This window comes from Thalia democratica, chromosome 5, assembly GCF_965202585.1.
Source record: "Thalia democratica chromosome 5, ktThaDemo2.hap1.1, whole genome shotgun sequence".
Taxonomy (NCBI): domain Eukaryota; kingdom Metazoa; phylum Chordata; class Thaliacea; order Salpida; family Salpidae; genus Thalia; species Thalia democratica.
This window is the reverse complement of record NC_139169.1, coordinates 16897774-16924909: the sequence shown is the minus strand read 5'-3', so window position 1 is coordinate 16924909 and position 27136 is coordinate 16897774. Positions and strand designations below refer to the sequence as shown.

Genomic DNA, 27136 nt, shown 5'->3' with positions numbered 1-27136 from the left:
GAACAATGTCACTGTATAAATAGGTCTTAATTGTGTTAAAAAAGTTTAAAGTTTCAAAATTGTGCGTTTTAATCCAAATTATATAGTAAAGCTATTCTTTTAAAAACATAGAATTAAATATATAAATAAAAAAAGCAATATATTCTTAATTTTTAACTATTTTACAGAAAAATAAGATAAACATACAACAATGTACCAACGTCATAAGAAAAAAAGGAATATCACTAAAAACTTTAATCCGATTGTCAATTTTCCACGTAATGAAATTTGTAATGATGAGTGGACTGACATCAATGAAAACTATAGCTGTCTTGAACAAGGAGAAGAATTCTTGTTCAATTATGAGACAAGTGAAAATGGGAATTTAAATGAATTTTTTGTCCCAGTTCCAAATGATCAAATTAATTGTGAAGATGATTGCGATATTTGCATGGAAAAATACAATAATGGAAAAGAAGTGAGTAGAATGACTCGATGCGTTCACATGTTTCATACTCATTGCATTCAAAAAGCTTGTGAAGATTTGCAGCGTTGTCCAATCTGTAGGGTTTGTGGTCCAAAAATGGAAGGAAATTGTCCTCCTGGAAGAATGTCCTGGAAATTTATTGGTAAGTTTTTAGATACTTATGAAGGACTTGCCGGTTATGAAGATTGTGAAGTGATTAAGATTCGTTATGAAATGAACGGAGGTTACCAAGACAGTAGACACCAGCACCCTGGTGTTTGGTATAGTGGTATGGTATGGGACGCTTACTTACCAGACAATCCGGAAGGAAATCGTGTCCTTGAGTTGTTCAAAAAAGCCTGGAAGATGAAGAGGACATTCACTGTAGGAATAAGTTTACATTACAATGAAGATAATAGAATAACCTGGAATGACATTCATCACAAAACAGATCCTTATCCATATGCACAGTACGGGTATCCAGATCCTACATACTTGACTCGAGTGGTTGAAGATATGAAAGCAATGGGAATTTATTAAATTTAAAATTAGCCAGCGGTAAACTTTGTATATGCCATGTTTGTAAGAACTATTTTCTTTAATTGGTTTCTTTTTTATAACAATATGTCGTAGGTATTACCTAACTGTCTGTTTTAAAAATAGTTTTGAATTTTGTAGATTTTTTAATAACTTAGTTTAGTTTGAAAAAAAAATCCTTTTTACAGTAAGCATAATAAAGTAAGCATAAATCTTAATTTTCGTCTGCTCTCAATTCTTTGAAGTTTTATTTGATTTTAACCGCCTGTTTATTATAAGTCAAAATTTTTCCAGCTTACTTTTTAGATAACTATTTCAGCGTCTTCTACGTACAATTCTGTTAAGATATTTCATAATTGGCTTAATAAACTTTACATTAAAAGTGTTTATAATTTTGTATTTTGCTTGTAATATGGTTTGACAAATTTATAACTTCATTACAACTAAAAAATTACTATTCAAACTTAAATTTTTTGTTTAGTTTCATTCAATTAGCCAAGTTAATTCTATGCATTTTTTTAAACCTATTGAATTATTAATTGAACGACAAAAAATTAGCGCACAAAATTCTAAATTTAGTGATTTGTTTCATATAAAATACTATTTGTGTAAATATATATTTTAAAAGATGTTTTAAAATTAAGAAGTTATAGTTAACCAGTTTCAAATAACAATATTTTGCATGACATAAAAGTTTTTTTTTAATAAAAAAAAAACATAAAACACTAAGTATCATCTGTTAATATTTATAAAAAAAATAATAAATATTTCTGTTGTAAATAATTTGTAAATATTAATTATATAGAAAAAGTAATTTTTCTAAATATAAGGAACAACTGTTTTTATCATACATATGTAAGCTTGTATATTACAATTAAACAGATTTTATTATTTACAATCAATCATGTAACTTGTTTAGATTTATAACATGATCGATTTTTGAAATGGTTGGCTTTAATTGTATTAAAAACAAGTAACATTTAAAGAGTACTATTATATAAGAGTAGTATTTAAAAAGTTTATAAACACTTATTTAACAAATAAATTAAAATTTATCTTGTAATGTGTATTTTTATTACATTTCAACTAGATGTGAAACACTTTTTTTTTCTTTATTGTTTAAGCCTTGCTTATTTAACATCTACTACAGCCAAGATTACCCGATCTTTTCTAATGTACTGCTTGTTTTACATAGCAAATTTTTATAACAATTCTAATATTTGTACTCGATTTGGGTAAACAGATTTAATTATTTAAAAAAAAGTTTTAGACAGGTATTGGAAAGTTAAACAAGAAATGGTTTTAGACATGTACTATAAATTTAAACCGGAAATAGTTTTAGACAGGTGTTGTAGATTTAAACCAGTAATGACTTGAGGCTTTTCTAAGTCGAATTGCACAAGGCACAGATTTATCTTGTTTTAGAAAATAGCATTTAGTAAAATTTATTTTAAAATTTTACAAAATAAAGTTTAATATAACTGAATTTTTAAACTTATAAATATTACCAAAAGTAATTATTGATTGAGTTAATATAATAGTTTTAAATCATTATCGAATCAATTATATAAAAACATATTTTAAAAGTACATATAAAAATACTTATTTTGTGTGATTGAATTCCCATTTTTGTATTTAAATTAAAATTTATCATTTCACTTGAACTATTAATAACTTGTAAACTTATGTAATGTAACTTAATAAGTTTTATTAGTGTATAAAATTACAATAAGGAAAATTTAAAATATCACTGTAATACAAGCCAATGATATTATGTATGATAGAATTATTTATTTCTCATAAAAGAAATTTTATTAATATATGCAAATGTTACTCTAGATGTGAAATGCTCGAGTGTTCGAAGTGAAATTGCTGTACATAGTAAATAATAATAATAAGTTTTTCAAAATTTAAAAGGTTAAATTAAAAAAATAATTTTGGTAAAAGGTTTTTTAAAATAGTTAGATGAGAAAAAAGTAATAAATGAGTAAGTTTTTCAAATTTAAACACAAACCTCGTAATTGTTATACACAGTTGGATAGAAATGATGTTTACAGAATTTTGTTTTTCCCCTCAAATTCAATAAAAAACAAATAAATATAAATTCAGCCAGTTTTATTTTCAATTATATCACAAAGTACTACACAACTTTGTCTTATAATAAATGTGTTTTTACCAGCTTGAGGAATTCTTTGACAACTTTTGTTTTATCTTCTAACTTTGTTTTGTGTTTTTTTAATGAGTAAGTAGTTAAAAAACTACAATTTTTTCGAGTATTTTAATAAACTAAACTTTGAGTAGTATTTAAAAAAATACGTCTACCAATACGCAGTTGTAAAGGTTACCCAGTCAAAACATTAATAAAAGCAAACGATCATTAACACCCTTAAAATCTTAATACAACTACCATCCACAGTAAATGCCTTGTTTTATTTTGAAGAAATATTATGACTTAATACAAAATACTTTTACTTGAGTTTGGCATTTACTTTTATGAAAATTTAATTACAAAAAGAACAAGAAAAATCGTTGTAACCGTTTTTATAATTCTTTTCGTTTTCTTAAAAAACTAAGCTAAATTTTTCGAATACTACTTAGTTATCATATTCGTAGTTTACTCGAAAATAATATTTGTAATTACAGTTATAAAATATAAGCTCTTGAAAGCAGTTTTTAAAATTTTGAAACTTAGATTAACAAAATCAAAAAAAAAGCTTACAAACATTTATTAAGATCATAAATTTTAAATAAATAAAGTTTTAAGTTTAGTTAAATATTAATATACTACATCTTTAAATAACCTTCAGTAAGAATATTATAGTTTTAAGTATCTTAAATTTTCCCTTGGTTGTGTGTAGTTCTGCGTGATTTTTTGTCTTTATCAAAATCGTTTTAAATAAAAAAAGGATTTTTTAATTTAAAACGATTTAAATAACCTTAAAATACAAATATTTGCCGCTTAGGTTCGCTACTTTACCGGCAGTCCATACCTAAGAAATTTGAACTTAGTCTACCAATATTTAGCATAATAAAGTTCTCCTTCGTATATGTTTAAATTTTTAAAGCAGATTTTTGATATACATATTTTGCTTTTATTCAATAAAGAAAAACATGCCAACAAATACTATTTTACAATTTACAGAATATTTAGAAACAATACGAACAGGACGGTAGAGTAAAAAAGCAACGACTTAATATTGGTTCATGGCAGAAGTTAGGTACAGCTGAAATACTAAAAAAACGATTTAAAAACTCTAGTTGTGGATGGTATTGAAAAAGCGTGTATATGACTGGTTGTTCGGATGTTGCCTGTCGTTAATAACTTGCTAAAATGACTGATAGGTTCAAAGAAAGTATCTTTATTTTCATCAACGAAGCTCTTCAGTCAGAAACACTACTAAGTTTAGACAAGAAAATTTTTTAGCACATACATTTGATGGTTTTTTTTTATATAAAAACTAACTTTTAGTCAAAAAAACTTAAAATTATTTTAAAGTTATTATTACGTTTATTACTGAAGTTATATTGTTTCGTAATTTGATTAGCTTTCTTACATTGTTTTATAAACTTTTGAATTATAAATTTTTAAATAATGACTTTTCAAAAATTAATCTTTATATAGGTAGATAAAACTTTTTTAAATGTAAGTTTATGTAGATAAGTAAGAAAATACATGAATAGTTTAACACTTATATACTTGTTTAAAAATTAACTATTCAATTTTAATGGTAAGGCTTTAAATGGTAAATATTGTTTTTAAACCTTTAAAAGGAAACTGCTTTAATTACTATTAAACATTTTATTTAGGTTTTTTAATAAACTACTTATCAATGTAAAAAGAAATTACAGTTTTATTAGAACCTGAATTTTCATTAGGTCTGCTTATAAATGTTTTAGATAAGTTAATTTTATAATGACTGAATCAAAAAAAAACCAATAAAGAAAACTAAACCTCATATTGAGTAGTTTATAATGATTTTAATAGACAGTTTTGTAATTCTGCAGAGCATTTGATTATTAATTATTACTTCAACTTAATAAAAAGCTAAAAGTTTTTTGCTTAGAAATGTTATTTGAATTGAGTAGAAAAGGTTTTCATTTTCAGTCCGCCAATAAATTTTAAAAACAGATTAAATATAATGCTAATTTATAACTTCTAGTATGTATAGGGTTCATAGCTGTCTGACTAAATTAGTCAAAATCATGCATTATCTTTTTTCTAATAAATAACAAAAATTAAAATGCTTTAAAATTTCTATAAATCAAATTTTTTTAGTTCATATGGTTTAAAACTTGAGAATGATTTGTCATGGGGAATTAATAACTTGTTATTTTCTATTGAACAAGCATTGATTTTTGTAAAGATTACCTAGATAAAATAAAAAAAACTTTCGCAATATTGACAAAATGTTAGTTTTTTTCATTTTAAATACTTAAAAAATTAAGAACATTTTGTTTTATAAGTAGAATCATTTTTTTTTAATTTAATATTGAGTTTTTATATTCAATTTGTAAGTACAAATGCTTTTAAATTTATAATTTCTAAACTAAGTTTATTATTTTTCTTATTTTAAAGATATTTTTCAGTGATGCAACATTTAGTTAAAGCATTTAATGTTTTTTGCGAACAGGATAGTATACTTTTCAGTAAAACAGGGGTATAATTAAGTAGCTTAGCAGTGTTGATGTTCTTGAAATTATTTTTTCAAAAAAACTAATAGTATGTTTACAAGCAATGTGAAAATAATATATCAAATATGTCTGTAGATGTGAAAAACCTTTAATAAAAACAAAATCTAAAACTTTTGTATTATTTTCTAAAGGCACATCGTGTCAAGTATTTTGAATTAGAACATAAACCCACTTAACAACTCTAACATTAATGCTGTTGGAGATAGATTAACAAATCATTTTGTTTCATTTAGTTATAAGCTTCACTTGATGCCAAATTATAAATTTTGGAGCAATGTATGTATAAATTGGTCTTAATTATGATAGATAAGTTTAAAATTTCAAAACTGTGCGTATAAACCCTAAATATATAGTAAAACTGATCTAGAAAAAACATAAAACTTAATGTATAAATAAAAAAAGCAATATATTCTTAATTTTCAACTGAACTATTTTGCAGAAAATTAAAATAAATATACAACAATGTACAAACGTCATAAGAAAAAAAGGAATTCCACTGGAAATAATAGTTTAGTGAAAAAAACTCTATTTAAAAAAAAGTCTAAAAATGAAATGTGTAATGATGAGTGGACTGACACCAATGAAACCTATAGCCGACTTGAAGAAAGAGAAGAATTCTTGTTAAATTATGAGACAAGTGAAAATGGAAATTTCGATGAATTTTTTGTCCCAGTTCTTAATGATCAAATTAATTGTGAAGATGATTGCGATATTTGCATGGAAAAATACAATGATGGAAAAGAAGTGAGTAGAATGACTCGATGCGTTCACATGTTTCATACTCATTGCATTCAAAAGGCTTGTGAAGTTTCTCAGCGTTGTCCAATCTGTAGGGTTTGTAGTCCAAAAATGGAAGGAAGTTGTCCTCCTGGTAGAATGTCATGGAAATTTATTGGTAAATTTTCAGATGCCAATGAGGGACTTGCCGGTTATGAAGATTGTGAAGTGATTAAGATTCGTTATGAAATGAACGGAGGTTACCAAGACAGTAGACACCAGAACCCTGGTGTTTGGTATAGTGGTATGGTATGGGACGCTTACTTACCAGACAATCCGCAAGGAAATCGTGTCCTTGAGTTGTTCAAAAAAGCCTGGAAGATGAAAAGGACATTCACTGTAGGAAGTAGTTTACATTACAATGAAGATAATAGAATAACCTGGAATGACATTCATCACAAAACAAATCCTTATCCATATGCACAGTACGGGTATCCAGATTCTACATACTTGACCCGAGTAGTTGAAGATATGAAAGCAATGGGGATTTATTAATTTTAAAACCAACCAGTGGTATACTTTTTGTTATGCCATTTTTGTAAGAACTATTTTCTTTAATTGTTTTTTTTTTTTATAACAATAAGTCGTTAGATTTATTTAACTGTCAGTTTTACAAATAGTTTTGAATGTTGTAGATTTTTTAATGACTTAGTTTAGTTTGAAAAAAAATCCTTTCTATAGTAAGCATAATAAAGTAAGCATAAATCTTAATTTCCCTCTGTTCTCTGTTCTTTAAAATTTAAATTGATTTTAACCGCCTGTTTATTAGAAGTCAAAATTTTTGCAGCTTACTTTTTAGATAACTATTTTAGCGTCTTCTACGTACAACTCTGTTAAGATATTTCGTAATTGGCTGAATAAACTTTACATTAAAAGTGTGTATAATTTTGTATTTTGCTTGTAGTATGGTTTGACTAATATATAACTTCATTACAACTAAAAAGTTACTATTCAAACTTAAATTTTATGTTTAATTTCATTCAATTAGCCAAGTTAATTTTATGTATTTTCTTAAACCTATTTAATTATTAATTGAACGACAAAAAATTAGCGCACAAAAAATTTTAAATTTAGTGATTTGTTTCATATAAAATACCAGTTTCAAATAACAATATTTTACTTGACATAAAAGTTTTTTTTTTCAATTTAAAATAAACATTAAATACTAAGTATCAACTGTTAATATTTATAAAAGAATAATAAATATTTCTGTTCTTAATAAGTTGTAAATATTAAATATATAAGAAAAAAGTAATTTTTCCTAAATATAAGGAACAACTGTTTTAATCATACATATGTAAGCTTGTATATTACTATTAAACAGATTTTATTATTTACAATCAATCATGTAACATGGTCGGTTTTTGAAATGGTTGGCTTTAATTGTATTTAAAACTAGTAACATTTAAAGAGTACTAATAAACAAGAGTAGTATTTAAAAAGTTTATAAAAACTTGTTTAACAGATAAATTAAAATTTATCTTGTAATGTGTATTTTTATTACATTTCAACTACATGTGAAACACTTTTTTTTTATTATTGACAAAGCCTTGATTCATTAACATCTACTACAGCCAAAATTACCTGGTCTCTTCTAATGTACTGCTTGTTTTACATAGCAACTTTTTTTTAACAATTCTATTTTTTGTACCTGATTTAGGTAAACAGATTTAACTATTTTGAAAAATAGTTTTAGACAGTTATTGGAAAGTTAAACAAGAAATGGTTTTAGACATGTATTATAAATTTAAACTGAAAATAGTTTTAATACAGTATTTATTAATAGTTTTAGACAGGTATTGTAGATTTAAACCAGTAATGACTTGAGGCTTTTCTAAGTCGAATTGCACAAGGCACAGATTTATCTTGTTTTAGAAAATAGCATTTATTAACATTTATTTTAAATTTTTACAAAGTAAAGTTTAATATAACTGAATTTTTAATCTTATAAATATTACCAAAATTAATTATTGATTGAGTTAGTATAATACTTTTAAATCATAATTAAATCAATTATATAAAAAAGAATATTTTAAAAGTACATATGAAAATACTTTTTTTACTGTGTGATTAAATTCCCATTTTTATATTCAAAATAAAATTTATCATGTCATCTAAACTATTAATAACTTGTAAACTTATGTAAAGTAACCTAATAAGTTTTATTAGTGTTTAAAATTACAATAAGGAAAATTCAAAATCTAATTTCGTTTGTGTTTTTTTAATGAGTAAGTAGTTAAATAACTACAATTTTTTCGAGTATTTTAATAAACAAAACATTGAGTAGTATTAAAATGAATACGTCGACCAATACGCAGTTGTAAAGATTACCTAGTCAAAACGATCATAAACACCCTCAAAATCTTAATACAACTGCCATCCACAGTAAATAACTTGTTTTATTTTGAAGAAATACTATGACTTAATACAAATTACTTTTACTTGAGTTTGGCATTTACTTTTATGAAAATTTAACTACAAAAAGAAAAAGAAAAATCGTTGTAACCGTTTTTATAATTCTTTTCGTTATCTTAAAAAACTAAGCTAAATTTTTCGAATACTACTTATTTATCATATTCGTAGTTAATTTGAAAATATTTATTTGTAATTACAGTTATAAAATACAAGCCCTGGAAAGCAGTTCTTAAAATTTTGAAACTTTGATTAACAAAATCAAAAAAAAAGGCTTACAAACACTTATTAAGAACATAAATTTTCAATAAATAAAGTTTTAAGTTTAGTTAAATATTAATATACTATATCTCTAAATAACCTTCAGTAAGAATATTATAGTTTTAATTTCTCAAATTTTCCCTTGGTTGTGTGTTGTTCTGCGTGAGTTTTTTGTCTTTATCAAGATCGTTTGAAATAAATAAAATAACTTTTTTATTTAAAACGATTCAAAAAACCTTAAAATACAGCTTTTTGCCGCTTAGGTTCGCATTTTTAACGCAGTGTAAAAGTGCGTACTCTACCGGCAATGCATACCTAAGAAATTTGAACTTGGTTTACCAATATTTAGCCTAATAAAGTTCTCCTTCATATATGTTCAAATTTTTAAAGCAGTTTTTTGATATACATATTTTGCTTTTATTCAATAAAGAAAAACATGCCAACAAATACTATTTTACAATATACAGAATATTTAGAAACAATACGAACAGGACGGTAGAGTAAAAAAGCAACGACTTAATGTTTGTTCATGGTAGAAGTTAGGTTCAGCTGAAATACTGAAAAAACGATTTAAAAACTCTAGTTGTGGATGGTATTGAAAAAGCGTGTATATGACTGATTGTTCGGATGTTGCCTGTCGTTATTAACTTGCTAAAATGACTAATAAGTTCAAAGAAAGCATCTTTATTTTCATCAACGAAGCTCTTCAGTCAGAAACACTACTAAGTTTAGACAAGAAAATTTTTTAGCACATACATTTTATGGTTTTTTTTTATATAAAAACTAACTTTTAGTAAAAAAAAACTTAAAATTATTTTAAAGTTATTAATACGTTTACTACTGAAGTTATATTGTTTCGTAATTTGATTAGCTTTCTTACATTGTTTTATAAACTTTTGACTTATAAATTTTTAAATAACGACTTTTCAAAAATTAATCTTTATATAGGTAGATAAAACTTTTTAAATGTAAGTTTATGTAGATAAGTAAGAAAATACATGAATAGTTTAACACTTATATACTTGTTCAAAAATTAACTATTCAATTTTAATGGTAAGGCTTAAATGGTACATATTGTTTTTTAACCTTTAAAAGGAAACTGCTTTAATTACTATTAAACATTTTATTTAGGTTTTTTAATAAACTACTTATCAATGTAAAAAGAAATTACAGTTTTATTAGAACCTGAATTTTCATTAGGTCTGCTTATAAGTGTTTTAGATAAGTTAATTTTATAATGACTGAACAAAACCAATAAAGAAAACTAAACCTCATATTGAGTAGTTTATAATGATTTTAATAGACAGTTTGGTAATTCTGCAGAGCATTTGATTATTAATTATTACTTCAATTTAATAAAAAGCTAAAAGTTTTTTGCTTAGAAATGTTATTTGAATTGAGTAGAAAAGGTTTTCATTTTCAGTCCGCCAATAAATTTTAAAAACAGATTAAATATAATGCTAATTTATAACTTCTAGTATGTATAGGGTTCATAGCTGTCTGACTAAATTAGTCAAAATCATGCTAAATCTTTTTTCTAATAAATAACAAAAATTAAAATGCTTTAAAATTTCTAAAAATCAAATTTTGTTAGTTCATATGGTTTAAAACTTGAGAATGATTTGTCATGGGGAATTAATAACTCATTATTTTCTATTGAACAAGCATTGATTTTTGTAAAGATTACCTAGATAAAATAAAAAAAACTTTCGCAATATTGACAAAATGTTAGTTTTTTTCATTTTAAATACTTAAAAAATTAAGAACATTGTGTTTTATAAGTAGAATCATTTTTTTTTAAATTTAATATTGAGTTTTTATATTCAATTTGTAAGTACAAATGCTTTTAAATTTATAACTTCTAAACTAAGTTTTATTATTTTTCTTATTTTAAAGATATTTTTCAGTGATGCAATATTTAGTTAAAGCATTTAATGTTTTTTGCAAACAGGATAGTATACTTTTCAGTAAAACAGGGGTATAATTAAGTAGCTTAGCAGTGTTGATGTTCTTGAAATTATTTTTTCAAAAAAACTAATAGTATGTTTACAAGCAATGTGAAAATAATATATCAAATATGTCTGTAGATGTGAAAAACCTTTAATAAAAACTAAATCTAAAACTTTTGTATTATTTTCTAAAGGCATATCGTGTCAAGTATTTTGAATTAGAACATAAACCCACTTAACAACTCTAACATTAATGCTGTTGGAGATAGATTAACAAATCATTTTGTTTCATTTAGTTATAAGCTTCACTTGATGCCAAATTATAAATTTTGGAGCAATGTATATATAAATTGGTCTTAATTGTGATAGATAAGTTTAAAATTTCAAAACTGTGCGTATTAACCCTAAATATATAGTAAAACTGATCTAGAAAAAACATAAAACTTAATGTATAAATAAAAAAAGCAATATATTCTTAATTTTCAACTGAACTATTTTGCAGAAAATTAAGATAAATATACAACAATGTACCAACGTCATAAGAAAAAAAGGAATTCCACTGGAAATAATAGTTTAGTGAAAATAACTCTATTTAAAAAAAATCCAAAAATGAAATTTGTAATGATGAGTGGACTGACATCAATGAAACCTATAGCCGACTTGAAGAAGGAGAAGAATTCTTGTTAAATTATGAGACAAGTGAAAATGGAAATTTCGATGAATTTTTTGTCCCAGTTCTTAATGATCAAATTAATTGTGAAGATGATTGCGATATTTGCATGGAAAAATACAATAATGGAAAAGAAGTGAGTAGAATGACTCGATGCGTTCACATGTTTCATACTCATTTCATTCAAAAGGCTTGTGAAGTTTTTAGCGTTGTCCAATCTGTAGGGTTTGTGGTCCAAAAATGGAAGGAAGTTGTCCTCCTGGAAGAATGTCCTGGAAATTTATTGGTAAATTTTCAGATGCCAATGAGGGACTTGCCGGTTATGAAGATTGTGAAGTGATTAAGATTCGTTATGAAATGAACGGAGGTTACCAAGACAGTAGACACCAGAAACCTGGTGTTTGGTATAGTGGTATGGTATGGGACGCTTACTTACCAGACAATCCTGAAGGAAATCGTGTCCTTGAGTTGTTCAAAAAAGCCTGGAAGATGAAAAGGACATTCACTGTAGGAAGTAGTTTACATTACAATGAAGATAATCGAATAACCTGGAATGACATTCATCACAAAACAAATCCTTATCCATATGCACAGTACGGGTATCCAGATTCTACATACTTGACCCGAGTAATTGAAGATATGAAAGCAATGGGGATTTATTAATTTTAAAACCAACCAGTGGTATACTTTTTGTTATGCCATTTTTGTAAGAACTATTTTCTTTAATTGGTTTTTTTTTTATAACAATAAGTCGTTAGATTTATTTAACTGTCAGTTTTACAAATAGTTTTGAATGTTGTAGATTTTTTAATGACTTAGTTTAGTTTGAAAAAAATCCTTTCTATAGTAAGCATAATAAAGTAAGCATAAATCTTAATTTCCCTCTGTTCTCTGTTCTTTAAAATTTAAATTGATTTTAACCGCCTGTTTATTAGAAGTCAAAATTTTTGCAGCTTACTTTTTAAATAACTATTTTAGCGTCTTCTACGTACAACTCTGTTAAGATATTTCGTAATTGGCTTAATAAACTTTACGTTAAAAGTGTGTATATTTTTGTATTTTGCTTGTAGTATGGTTTGACTAATATATAACTTCATTACAACTAAAAAATTACTATTCAAACTTAAATTTTATGTTTAATTTCATTCAATTAGCCAAGTTAATTTTATGTATTTTCTTAAACCTATTTAATTATTAATTGAACGACAAAAAATTAGCGCACAAAAAATTTTAAATTTAGTGATTTGTTTCATATAAAATACCAATTTCAAATAACAATATTTTTCTTGACATAAAAGTTTTTTTTTTTCAATTTAAAATAAACATTAAATACTAAGTATCAACTGTTAATATTTATAAAAGAATAATAAATATTTCTGTTCTTAATAAGGTGTAAATATTAAATATATAAAAAAAAAGTAATTTTTCCTAAATATAAGGAACAACTGTTTTTATCATACATATGTAAGCTTGTATATTACTATTAAACAGATTTTATTATTTACAATCAATCATGTAACATGGTCGGTTTTTGAAATGGTTGGCTTAAATTGTATTTAAAACTAGTAACATTTAAAGAGTACTAATAAACAAGAGTAGTATTTAAAAAGTTTATAAAAACTTGTTTAACAGATAAATTAAAATTTATCTTGTAATGTGTATTTTTATTACATTTCAACTACATGTGAAACACTTTTTTTTTATTATTGACAAAGCCTTGATTCATTAAAATCTACTACAGCCAAAATTACCCGGTCTCATCTAATGTACTGCTTGTTTTACATAGCAACTTTTTTTTAACAATTCTAATTTTTGTACTTGATTTAGGTAAACAGATTTAACTATTTTGAAAAATAGTTTTAGACAGTTATTGGAAAGTTAAACAAGAAATGGTTTTAGACATGTATTATAAATTTAAACTGAAAATAGTTTTAATACAGTATTTATTAATAGTTTTAGACAGGTATTATAGAGTTAAACCAGTAATGACTTGAGGCTTTTCTAAGTCGAATTGCACAAGGCACAGATTTATCTTGTTTTACAAAATAGCATTTATTAACATTTATTTTAAATTTTTACAAAGTAAAGTTTAATATAACTGAATTTTTAATCTTATAAATATTACCAAAATTAATTATTGATTGAGTTAGTATAATACTTTTAAATCATAATTAAATCAATTATATAAAAAAGAATATTTTAAAAGTACATATGAAAATACTTTTTTTTTGTGTGATTAAATTCCCATTTTTTATTTAAAATAAAATTTATCATGTCATCTAAACTATTAATAACTTGTAAACTTATGTAAAGTAACCTAATAAGTTTTATTAGTGTTTAAAATTACAATAAGGAAAATTTAAAATCTAATTTAGTTTGTGTTTTTTTAATGAGTAAGTAGTTAAATAACTACAATTTTTTCGAGTATTTTAATAAACAAAACATTGAGTAGTATTAAAATGAATACGTCGACCAATACGCAGTTGTAAAGGTTACCTAGTCAAAACGATCATAAATACCCTCAAAATCTTAATACAACTGCCATCCACAGTAAATAACTTGTTTTATTTTGAAGAAATACTATGACTTAATACAAATTACTTTTACTTGAGTTTGGCATTTACTTTTATGAAAATTTAACTACAAAAAGAAAAAGAAAAATCGTTGTAACCGTTTTTATAATTCTTTCCGTTATCTTAAAAAACTAAGCTAAATTTTTCGAATACTACTTATTTATCATATTCGTAGTTAATTTGAAAATATTTATTTGTAATTACAGTTATAAAATATAAGCCCTGGAAAGCAGTTCTTAAAATTTTGAAACTTTGATTAACAAAATCAAAAAAAAAGCTTACAAACACTTATTAAGAACATAAAATTTCAATAAATAAAGTTTTAAGTTTAGTTAAATATTAGTACACTATATCTCTAAATAACCTTTGGTAAGAATATTATAGTTTTAAATATCTCAAATTTTCCCTTGGTTGTGTGTTGTTCTGCGTGAGTTTTTGTCTTTATCAAAATCGTTTAAAAAAGAAAAAGGATTTTTTAATTTAAAACGATTTAAATAACCTTAAAATACAAACATTTGCCGCTTAGGTTCGCTACTCTACCGGCAGTCCATACCTAAGAAATTTGAACTTGGTTTACCAATATTTAGCCTAATAAAGTTCTCCTTCATATATGTTTAAGTTTTTAAAGCAGTTTTTTGATATACATATTTTGCTTTTATTCAATAAAGAAAAACATGCCAACAAATACTATTTTACAATATACAGAATATTTAGAAACAATACGAACAGGACGGTAGAGTAAAAAAGCAACGACTTAATGTTTGTTCATGGTAGAAGTTAGGTACAGGTGAAATATTGAAAATACGATTTAAAAACTCTAGTTGTGGATGGTATTGAAAAAGCGTGTATATGACTGATTTTTCGGGTGTTTCCTGTCGTTATTAACTTGCTAAAATGACTGATAAGTTCAAAGAAAGCATCTTTATTTTCATCAACGAAGCTCTTCAGTCAGAAACACTACTAAGTTTAGACAAGAAAATTTTATAGCACATACATTTTATGGTTTTTTTCTATATAAAAACTAACTTTTAGTCAAAAAAACTTAAAATTATTTTAAAGTTATTGATACGTTTACTACTGAAATTCTTTAGTAAAAATAAAATTTTAAAGTCTTAGTTGTAAAAAAACATTGCATAAGAGTCTTCTATGTAGTTCACAGTTAAAACTGATGCTTATCCATTTTCTATGTTTTATATACAAAACTTACATTTTTGTTTATATACTATATACCAGGGTCGTCGCGTAAGGTATATAAGGTATATAAGCTGTAGCCTCACCTAAAAATGTGAAAAATTGTGCTATTTTTTTTTTATTTTACAGTTTAAGCCTATAAACACGCTTCTTTAAATATAGCTCTGCTTCAGCTGTACATCCTTAAATTGTGTCAAAGTAACTTTATTTTAAAGCTAAGGAATCAACCTTTAAAATGATACAAAAATTTTTGTATTAGTTTAAAAATAAGAAAATAATGTTATCATGAAGTTTTACAAAAAATAAAGCCAAATGTGTACACTGTACATGAACGTCGTTAATTTCACTGCCTAATTAGTTAATCATTCTTTAAAATTTAGATAATTATCCTAGTTTTTAAAATACTTTAAAAAGTAAGCGGTTATTTAATTTTTAATTTTTAAACTTAATAAATAAGTAATATAACTAACTTCTGGTAGGTTTTTCATCAACATTGAGATATTCGTTATTTTGTATAATCTTTTTTAAAGTTGAGATTTTTTGTTTTAAATTTTGATATTTTAGCTTTGATTGCTCTGTAGAATTTATTAATTTGTACAAGTTTGTACAAGTTGTAATACAATAAAGAATAAAAAAATCATTACATAATAAAATGTGTTATCTATCTAAATTAGTTTCTTAAAACTTTATAAAGGCTTTTAATAGTTAGAAATTTATACTATTTTTTTTTTAAGTCGTCTTTTTTTAACTAAAAATTATAACAATGGCCAGTTTGAAACAAATAAAAATGTCATTTTTAAATGTATTGTTTCACTAGATTAGAAATTGTAATTAAAACCAGACGTTTATACATTTATAGACTTCAAAAATTTTAATTTAAAATCAGCATGAACTGTATTGTTCAGTAGTTTGATAAGCTTACTTACATTGTTTTATAATACAATTATAAAACGACTTTTCAAAAATCAACCTTTATATAGGCAGATATAATTTTTTTAAATGTACGTTTATGTAGATAAGTAAGAATGTACATAAATAGTTTAACATTTATATACTTGTTCAAAAATTACCTATTCAATTTTAATGGTAAGGCTTTTTAAATAGTCAATATTGTTTTCAAACCTTTAAAAGGAAACTGCTTTAATTACTATTAAAGATTTTATTTAGGTTTTTTACTAAACTACTTATCAATGTAAAAAGAAATTACTATTTAATTAGTACCTGAATTTTCATTAGGTCTGATTATAAGTGTTTTAAATAAGTTAATTTTATAATGACTGAATCAAATAAAACTAATAAAGATAACTAATAAATGAGGAAACTAAACCTCATATTAAGTAGTTCATAACGATTTTAATAGACAGTTTGGTAACTCTGCAGAGCATTTGATTTTTAATGTTTACTTCAATTTAATAAAAATCTGAAAGTTTGTTGCTGGGAAATGTTATTTGAATTGAATAAAAAAGGTTTTCATTTTTAGTCCGGCAATAAATTTTAAAAACAGTTTAAATATAATGCTAATTTATAACTTCTAGTATCTATAGGGTTCATAGCTGTCTGACTAAATTAGTCAAAATCATGCTACATCTTTTTTCAAATAAATTACAAAAATTAAAATGCTTTAAAATTTATAAAAATCAAATTTTGTTAGTTCATATGGTTTAAAACTTGAGAATGATTTGTCGTGGGGAATTAATAACTAGTTATTTTCTGTTAAACAAGCATTGATTTTTGTAGCTTTAATTTAAATAAAACTTTGGCAATATTGACAAAATGTTAGTTTCTTTCATTTTAAATACTTAAAAAATTAAGAACATTTTGTTTTATAAGTAGAATCTTTTTTTTTTTAATTTAATATTGAGTTTTTATATTCAATATGTAAGTACAAATGCTTTTAAATTTATAATTTCTAAACTAAGTTTTATTATTTTTCTTAATTTAAAAATATTTTCCAGTGATGCAATATTTAGTTAAAGCATTTAATGTTCTTTTGCAAACACGATAGTATACTTTTCATTAAAAAATTGGAGTACAATTAAGTAATTTAGCAGTGTTGATGTTAATAAAGTTTTTTATTCAAAAAAAACTAATAGTATGTTAACTGAAAATAATATATCAAATACGTCTGTAGATGTAAAAAAAACGATAAAAAAAAACTAAAACTTTTGTATTATTTTCTAAAGGCACATCGTGTTAAGTATTTTGAATTAGAATATAAACCCACTTAACAATTCTAACATTAAGGCTGTTTGGGATAGATTAATAAGTCATTTTGTTTCATTTAGTTATAAGCTCAACTTGGTGCAAAATTACAAATTTTAGGAACAATGTATGTATAAGTTGATCTTAATTGCAATAAATAAGTCTAAAATTTCAAAACTGTGCGTATTAACCCTAAATATATAGTAAAACTGATCTAGAAAAAACATAAAACTAAATGTATAAATAAAAAAAGCAATATATTCTTAATTTTCAATTATACTATTTTACAGAAAAATAAGATAAATATACAACAATGTACCAACGTCATGAGAAAAAAGGAATTCAACTGGAAATAATAGTTTAGTGAAAAAAACTCTTTTTAAAAAAAAGTCCAAAAATGAAATTTGTAATGATGAGTGGACTGACATCAATGAAACCTATAGCCGACTTGAACCAGGAGAAGAATTCTTGTTAAATTATGAAACAAATGAAAATGGAAATTTCGATGAATTTTTTGTCCCAGTTCCTAATGATCAAATTAATTGTGAAGATGATTGCGATATTTGTATGGAAAAATACAATAATGGAAAAGATGTGAGTAGAATGACTCGATGCGTTCACATGTTTCATACTCATTGCATTCAGAAAGCTTGTGAAATTTCTCAGCGTTGTCCAATCTGTAGGGTATGTGGTCCATAAATGGAAGGAAGTTGTCCACCTGGAAGAATGTCATGGAGAGCTGTTGACAAATCTTTAGAAACGAATGAAAGGCTTGCCGGTTATGAAGATTGTAAGGTGATTGAGATATTTTATGAAATGAACGGAGGTTACCAAGACAACAGACACCAGAACCCTGGTGTTTGGTATAGTGGTATGGTATGGGACGTTTACTTACCAGACAATCCGGAAGGAAATCGTGTCCTTGAGTTGTTCAAAAAAGCCTGGAAGATGAAGAGGACATTCACTGTAGGAACAAGTTTACATTACAATGAAGATAACAGAATAACTTGGAACGACATTCATCACAAAACAAATCCTTTTCCAAATGCACAGTATGGGTATCCAGATTCTACATACTTGACTCGGGTTGTTGAAGATATGAAAGCAATGGGTATTTATTAAATTTAGAATTAACCAGTGATATACTTTTGATATGCCATTTTTGTAAGAACTATTTTCTTTAATTGTTATTTTTTATAACAATAAATGGTCAGATTTATTAAACTGTCAGTTTTATAAATAATTTTGAATGTTGTAGGTTTTTTATTAACTTAAATTAATAAAAAAAAATCCATTTCAAAAGCATAATAAAGTAAGCAAAAATCTTAATTTTCGTCTGTTCTGTATTCCTCTAAATTCAAATTGATTTTAGCCGCCTGTTTATTATAAGTCAAAATTTTGCAGCTTACTTTTTAGATAATTATTTTAAGCATCTTTTACATAAAATTCTGTTTAGGCTTTCATAATGGGCTAAATAAACTTTACATTAAAAGTGTTTATAATTTTGAATTTTGCTTGTGGTTTGCTTTGACTAATATATAACACCATTACAACAAAAATATTACTAGTTAAACTTAAATTTTATGTTAAATTTCATTCAATTAGCCAAGTTAATTCTATGCATTTTCTTAATACCTATCGAACTGTTAATTGAACGACAAGATATAAGCGTACAATCTAGTTAAGGTATTTGTTTCATATAAAATACTATTTGTGTAAATTTATTTTAAAAGATGTTTTAAAAATTAAGAGGTTGTAGTTAACCAATTTCAAATAACAATATTTTGCTTGACACACAAGTTTTTTTTCAATTAAAAAAAGTATTAAATACACTAAATAACATCTGTTATTATTTATTAAAAAAAAAATAAATATCCTGGTGTAAATAGTTTGTAAGTATTAATCATATAGAAAAAGTAATTTTTTATTAAAATAAGGAATAACTGCTTTATCATACATAAGTAAGCTTGTATTTTACTATTAAACAGATTTTATAATTTACAATCAATCAAGTGACTTGTTTATATTTATAACATAATCGGTTTTTGAAATGGTTGGCTTTAATTCTATATAAAACTAGTAACAATTAAAGAGTACTAATATAAAAGAATAGTATTTAAAAAGTTTATAAAAACTTATTTAACAAATAAATTAAAATTTATCTTGTAATGTGTATTACACTTTTTTTATATAATTGTTTAAGCCTTGCTTATTAAACATCTACTACAGCCAAGATTACCCGGTCTCTTCTAATGTACTGCTTGTTTTACATAGCATTTTTTTTTTAACAAGTCTAATTTTTGTACTTGATTTGGGAAAACAGATTTACTTATTCTAAAAAATTAATTTTAAACAGGTATTGGAAAATTAAACCAGAAATAGTTTTAGACAGGTGTTGTAGAGTTAAACCAGTAATGGCTTTAGGCTTTTTGAAGTCGAGTTGCACAAGGCACAGACTTAGTTTTTTTTACAAAATAGCATTTAGTAACACTTACTTTAAAATTTTACAAAGTAAAGTTTAATATCACTGAATTTTAAAACTTATAAATATTACAAAATTAAATATTAGTTGAGTTAGTATAGTAGTTTTAAATCAAAATAGAATCAAAATTTTAAGTACATATAAAAATACTTTTTTTTGTGTGATTAAATTTCAATTTTTATGTTTAAGTAAAATTTAACATGTAACTTATACTATTAATAACTTGTAAACTTATGTAAAATTACCTAATAATTTTTTATAAGTTTTAAAAAATAAAATAAAGAATATTTGAAATGTCGCTGTAATACAAGTAAAGGATATTATGTATGATGGGAGTATTTATTTTTTTAGAGGTATTTTTTTAATAAATGCAAATGTTACTCTTGAATCTAGATATGAAATGATTGAGTGCTCGAAGTGACATTGCTGTACATAGTAAATCATAATAATATGTTTTTCAAAAGTTATAAAGTTTATTAAAAAAATAACTTTGTTAAATATACGTGCGGTATCCTGCTTAACTAAAGTTTAGATTAAAATTAGTGCTATATTCAACAGAAAAAATATTTTTAAAAGCTCAATTTTAACAAGGAAACTAATGTAGTTCTTTATCAGTAACACAGAATTAAGTACTTTATTTATAGTAGAACCTATGTATCTGAATTATACAATGCATTAAAAATAATGGTTTAAACGGACAAACTTGCTAATATAAATTATTATTTTTTAAATGATATGCTTTCTTGAAATTTTATACATAGTTGGATAGAATTGCTGTTAACAAAACTTTGTTTTTCTACTCAAATTAAACAAAAAATCAAATATATAGAAGCTTAGCCAATTTTAATTTCAATTATATCACAAAGTATTACAAAACTTTATCTTATAATAAATGTGTTTCTACTAGCTTGAGGAATTCTTTGACAACTTTTATTTTATCTTCTAAATTTGTTTTGTTATTTTTAAGAGTTTTATAACTTTTCGTTTTTTTTAATTTTTTTTGACCAATGTTTATTACGGCCATCATCAACAAAGTTCAGATGCTTCGTGCTATCAGTAAAAAATAACAAACTTTATGTTGATGACCACATTAAATTAGTGGTAAATAGGACCTAATGAGGACAAAACCGGTCGTAGGTTGTCTCAAATACTGTTGCTGATGGTCGTGCCGTAAAATTTATAATTGAATATTAGATTTTCTACAACTACTTATTTTAACTAAAGTTTATCCTAATACTTTAAAAAATTATTAAAAATTCCATATAATTATTATGAATTATAATTACTAACATCTACTATTTTCTGCTAGTCATATGTCTATCTACATACATAAAGTGTTTTAGATCATTCTGTATGTTTACCTGTACATCTGCTATAACACTTAGTTGTACCAAATGAATGTTACTAAACACCTGAGTTGTTTTTATTGCAGCCCACCGTCTGTGTTTAGAACTTTTTAAAAATAAAATTAATTGCAACTTAACAAAATGTGTAATTTTAGTTCGTTATTTTTATAAAAGCCCTTACAACTATAGTTTTCAGATATTTTTAAATGTCTTTATATCTTAGTTTGCCAAATTACGAATTATCTAATTATTTTTAAGTTGAAAAAATCAGTAGTAGAGCTTTCTTAACTATTTATATATTACAAAAACAAAGGATAAAAGGAAGTTAGTTAGTACTCAGATAAAATATAAAAGATTTATGAAAAATATAATAACGTTTAAATTTTATCTTTTTATTGTTTAGAAGTAAAAGTAATTTACACCACAAGTCAAAGCAGTAAAAACAATGGTTACGATTAAAAATAGAAGAGAAGTTCAAAAAGCTCAAAATCATAGTAAAAATTGTTGGCAAAAACATTTCTCAATTGTCCGTTTTTTTCATCAAATTTAAAAGTTGTTTTTGTTGGCTCTATGACTATAAACTCAAATATTTTCTAATTTATCAATTTTTGCTTTTAACATTTATAGTAGTTAGTATATTTAAAGATAAATTAAATTTACTTGAAAAATAGTGATTTCAGTAAATAACTTTTTTGTTTTTAAATTATAACGTGTTAATTAAATACCAAAATAATCATTTAAAGTCATAATCCTAATTTTTTTTTAAATTTTTTCTTTGACAACTAAACAAATATATGTAACCTAATTGTATAAAAACTTTAGTTTTACCAAAGTCATATGACAATATACTTTCAAACTAGTTATACTGTTGATAATAACTAGTGTTATATAAAAAATTTTAAAAATATACTTTTATTGATCGACTTAAAATACATTTTTATAAAAACATAAAAATTACTAGTATCGATCAACAAACATTAAATGTTAAATGATTCTTCATTAATAGGAAGAGGTGTACTTATTTTACGACTGTTTTTACCAACTGTGGAAGATAATGCTACTTGCTGTGAATTTATTATAAGAGTTTTTATATCATATCGATTTTTAAGTTTACTCAATTAATTTTAAAGACGAGAATTAGTTTGAATGTTATTTGAGAAAGTTTTTTTTTATTCGATATATAAAATTAAATTTAACTTGATAAAATTTTCTATTACTTACAAATATTTTTTTATAAATAGTTATGGTAAATAGTTACATAACTATATTTTTTCAAGTTCTTTAATAAAGTAAACATTGAGTAATACTTAAATGAATACGTCTACCAATACGCAGTTGTAAAGATTACCTAGTCAAAACGATCATAAATACCCTCAAAATCTTAATACAACTGCCATCCACAGTAAATAACCTTTTTTTTTTTTTTAAATCATGACTTAACACTTATCAATTTTCTATGTTTATATACTAAACCTACGTTTTTGTTTATATACTATATACCAGGGTCATCGCGTAAGGTGGAACGCTGGAGCTGTAGCTCCACCTAAAAAGTGAAAAATTGTCCTAGTTTTTTTTTTTTGTTTTTACAGTTGAAGCCTATAATCACACATCTTTAAATGGGCCTCTTTTTCAGCTGTACATCCTTAAACTGTGTCAAAGTAACTTTATCTTAAAGCTGAGGAATTGTACTTTAAAACTATATAACATTTTTTATATTGGTTAAAAAATAAGAAAGTTATGTTATCATGAAATTGTACAAAAATAAAGCCAATAGTTTACATGAACGTCGTTAATTTCACTGCTGAATTAGTTTTTTTTCAAAATTTTGATGTTTGATGTTCAAAATGCTCGTGAAATTAGAGCTGCAAGCCCATACTGTGTAAGCTACATCTTAAATGTTTACAAGTTGTCAATACAAAAATGTTAAAAAGTTGAATTTTGGAGCTGCATGAACTTTAAGCACCATGTGAATTAAATCATAGTCGTTGTTTAAAATTTACTACAACGCAAGATCAATGAGACAAGTTGAACTCGAGCAGAAGAAACTTGAAGGTAGAAAACACGACCAGGAACAATTCAAGCAGGGAAAACTTGAGCAGGAACAACTCGAGCAGGAAAACTCGAACAGGAAAAACTCGAGCAAGAAAAACTCGAGCAGGAACAATTTGAGTAGGGAAAACTTGAGCAGGGAAAACTCGAACAGGAAAAACTCGAGCAGGAGCAACTCGAGCTGGGGTAACCTTGGTTTTTTACGTTACTTGCATATTTTTTTTATTACTAGTTAAACAAGTCTTTAAACTAAATTAGTAAATTTATAATTGGACAAATAAAAAAATTTCAAGGATATTAGGGTGCGTCTGTTGCCCCTCAAAAATGAAAATTTGGTAGTAAAGCTTAGTCTAACTATTTGTGTGTGGCAAGTCGAACAAATATTTAACACAAAAAAATTAGTTTCCTAGCTTTTACCACCGTCACGCTTTTTACATTTTTCCGAAAACAACGCCTATGTAAATTTTATGGGACCTTAAAATTTCGACCTATGAGTTTTTGGCTAAATGTTTTTTTACATGTAGCAATTGTCACAAAAACAAACTTTACGCGTTTTCAAACAAATTAAAGAAATATTCTATGAGGAATTTCTTGGTACCTTCAAAAAACTTAAAAATACCGAAAAATGACAAATCAGTACAGAAAATCTAAAAATACTTCAGTGAAACTTTCTTCAAATGGGCATAATGTGTTTTTGTGATGATTGCTATATGTTAAAAAAAAATAGATCGAAATTTTGGTTTTCACACAAATTACATGGGGTTTTTTTTCAGAAAATAGAAATAGTGTGACGTTTGTAAAAGCTAGTGAGCTAATTTTTTTTGCTGTCTATTTATGTAATTTCCTACCTACAAAAAATAGACTAAGCATATTCCAATGTGGGGGCAACAGATGCACCCTAACGGACATAAATAAAGATAAAAGTAGCTATAGTTGTTGTGAAACGATGACGATATACAAAGGTATTAGATGTGTGTTATTTTTTAGTAAACTTTTATATTTAATCTATTATTCATTTTATCGAATATCTTTAACTTATTTTCTGAAAAACTTCCTATTTCTTCACATTACCTTTATGATTTTAATCTAAATGTTTCAAACTAGGGAATTTTTATTTTGACAACGCCAATCTGCAGCACCCCCTAACAAAAAGACCACGCGACCCAACTGCTATGTACTATTTAAAGTTTACTCTGCTTTCAACATTTAAAATAAAATTTTACTCTCTAAGAATAACCGTTTTATTAGTGAAATATCTATATGTCCCTTTACCGGCAAACTGAGTCAAACAGGCCACACGCGACCTATCAAGTGTAAAAGCATGGCCACTTGCGAGCATGTTTCTATTATAAACGGCATCTGGCCTTTTTAAGGTATAACTGTTGCAAGCGAAAGGTAAAATTAAGTCAACGAACATGTAAACTTTTAAATTAACTAAATATTTTAAGGTCTAAAATGAGAATAAAAAAAAAAGAATCAGTAATTTGTTTTATGACTGACCTTTCCAGTATTTCAGCTTGTTATAGTACTTCAAATATTTTTTGGCACAAGTTGTTTTTGTTTTTTAATAATTTTGACCTTGATGAAACAAGAAAAACACTAATGGTTTATAAGTACTTTTAGTTTTAATATTTAGAAATAATTTAAGACTAAAACAAGTAATAATGAAGTTATATTGATACAGTATAATTATTTTTTTTTACTTAAGGCATTAAATTAAACCAGTTGTAGCTATAAGTTCTAGGAGCGACGGATTAGAATTTAAAACTGATGTTAAGTAATATTAATTTACACAAATAAGGTATAGTTTAATAAAAATTATTCCGATAAGCTTGAATATTAATATTTTTTGTTTTTAACTCCAGTACCATTTACGGGAGATTTTAAACTTAAACTATATATTTTCGGGTCTGACTTACACTGCATATTAAGAGGCTGGAAGTGAAGAGTAATAAAAAGATATATATATATGTATATACATAGAGAGATAGATAAAGAGAATAATACAACCTCAAATATTCATAATATCTTATTTTATTATAACATAAAAAATAGCTTTTTTTTGCCATACTATTTGTATTGAAGTGTTAAGTTTTTTTTTAAAGTTTACTAACTTTTTAAAGATTTTTTAAATATCTTATCTATCTAAATCAGTTTCCTCGAACTTTAAATAGGCTTTTAATTGCTAGAAATTTATACTAGTTTTTTTTAAGTCGCCGTTTTTTAACTAAAAATTACAACAATAGCCAGTTTAAAACAAATATAACTATAATTAGAAAATGTATTGTTTCACTAAATTAAAAATTTTAATTAAAACCAGACGTTTATACATTAGTAGACTTCAAAACTTTATACAAAAAGTCTGCATGAATTATATTGTTTAGTATTTTGATTAGCTTTTTTACATTGTTTCATAAACTTTTGCCTTAACAATTTATAAATAATGACTTTTCAAAAATTAATCTTTATACAGGCAGATATAAATTTTTTAATGTTAGTTTATGTAGATAAGTAAGAAAATACATGAATAGTTTAAGACTTAAATACTTGTTCAAAAATTACCTATTCAATTTTAATGGTAAGGCTTTTTTAATGGTCAATATTGTTTTGAAACCTTTAAAAGGAAACTGCTTTAATTACTATTAAACATTTTATTTAGGTTTTTTAATAAGCTATTTATCCTTGTAAAAAGAAATTACAATTTAATTAGTACCTGAATTTTCATAAGGTCTGCTTATAAATGTTTTAAATAAGTTAATTTTATAATGACTGAATCAAATAAAACTAATAAAGATAATTAAATGAGGAAACTAAACCTGATATTAAATAGTTTATAATGATTTTAATAGACAGTTTGGTAACTCTGCAGAGCATTTGATTATTCATTTTTACTTCAATTTAGTAAAAAGCTGAAAGTTTATTACTTGGAAATGTTATTTGAATTGGATAGAAACGGTTTTCATTTTCAGTCCAGCAACTAAATCTTAAAAACAGTTTAAATATAATGCTAATTTATCACTTCTAGTATGTATAGGGTTCAAAGCTGTCTGACTAAACTAGTCAAAATCATGCTAAATCTTTTTTCTAATAGATTACAAAAACTTAAATGCTTTAAAATTTCTAAAAGTCAAACTTTGTCAGTTCATATGGATTAAAACTTGACAATGATTTGTGTTCGGAAATTATAAACTTGTGAAGTACTGTGAAACAAGCATTGATTTTTGTAGCTTTAATTTAAATTAAACTCTGATAACATTGACATAATGTTAGTATTTTTCATTTTAAATACTTAAAAACTTAAGAACATATAGTTTTATAAGGAGAATCATAAATTGTTTTTTTTTTCTATTTTAATTTTGAGTTTTTATATTCAGTATGTGAGTACAAATGCTTTTAAATTTATAACTTCTAAACTAAGTTTTGTTATTTTTCTAATTCTAAAAATATTTTCCAGTAATGCAATATTTAGTTGAAGCATTTAATGTTTTTTGTAAACAGGATAGTATACTTTTCAGTAAAAAGTGGAGTATAATCAAGTAATTTAGCAGTG

The 27136-nt window shown here is 24.8% G+C and overlaps 2 protein-coding genes and 2 pseudogenes across 2 annotated transcripts; all 4 read left to right on the top strand.

The window, feature by feature from the left end:
• The first annotated feature begins 190 nt into the window (after positions 1 to 190).
• On the top strand, positions 191 to 985 carry LOC145836294 (E3 ubiquitin-protein ligase DTX3-like). Its single transcript, XM_082944109.1, has one exon. The coding sequence runs from the start codon at positions 191 to 193 to the stop codon at positions 983 to 985; it is 795 nt and encodes a 264-aa protein (XP_082800235.1).
• Positions 986 to 6226: 5241 nt separating this feature from the next.
• LOC145836293 (E3 ubiquitin-protein ligase DTX3-like) lies at positions 6227 to 6946 on the top strand. The gene has a single exon (XM_082944108.1). The coding sequence runs from the start codon at positions 6227 to 6229 to the stop codon at positions 6944 to 6946; it is 720 nt and encodes a 239-aa protein (XP_082800234.1).
• A 5037-nt stretch (positions 6947 to 11983) lies between these two features.
• LOC145836292 (E3 ubiquitin-protein ligase DTX3 pseudogene) lies at positions 11984 to 12406 on the top strand (annotated as a pseudogene).
• Positions 12407 to 18408: 6002 nt separating this feature from the next.
• On the top strand, positions 18409 to 18831 carry LOC145836291 (E3 ubiquitin-protein ligase DTX3 pseudogene; annotated as a pseudogene).
• The last annotated feature ends 8305 nt before the right edge of the window (positions 18832 to 27136 follow it).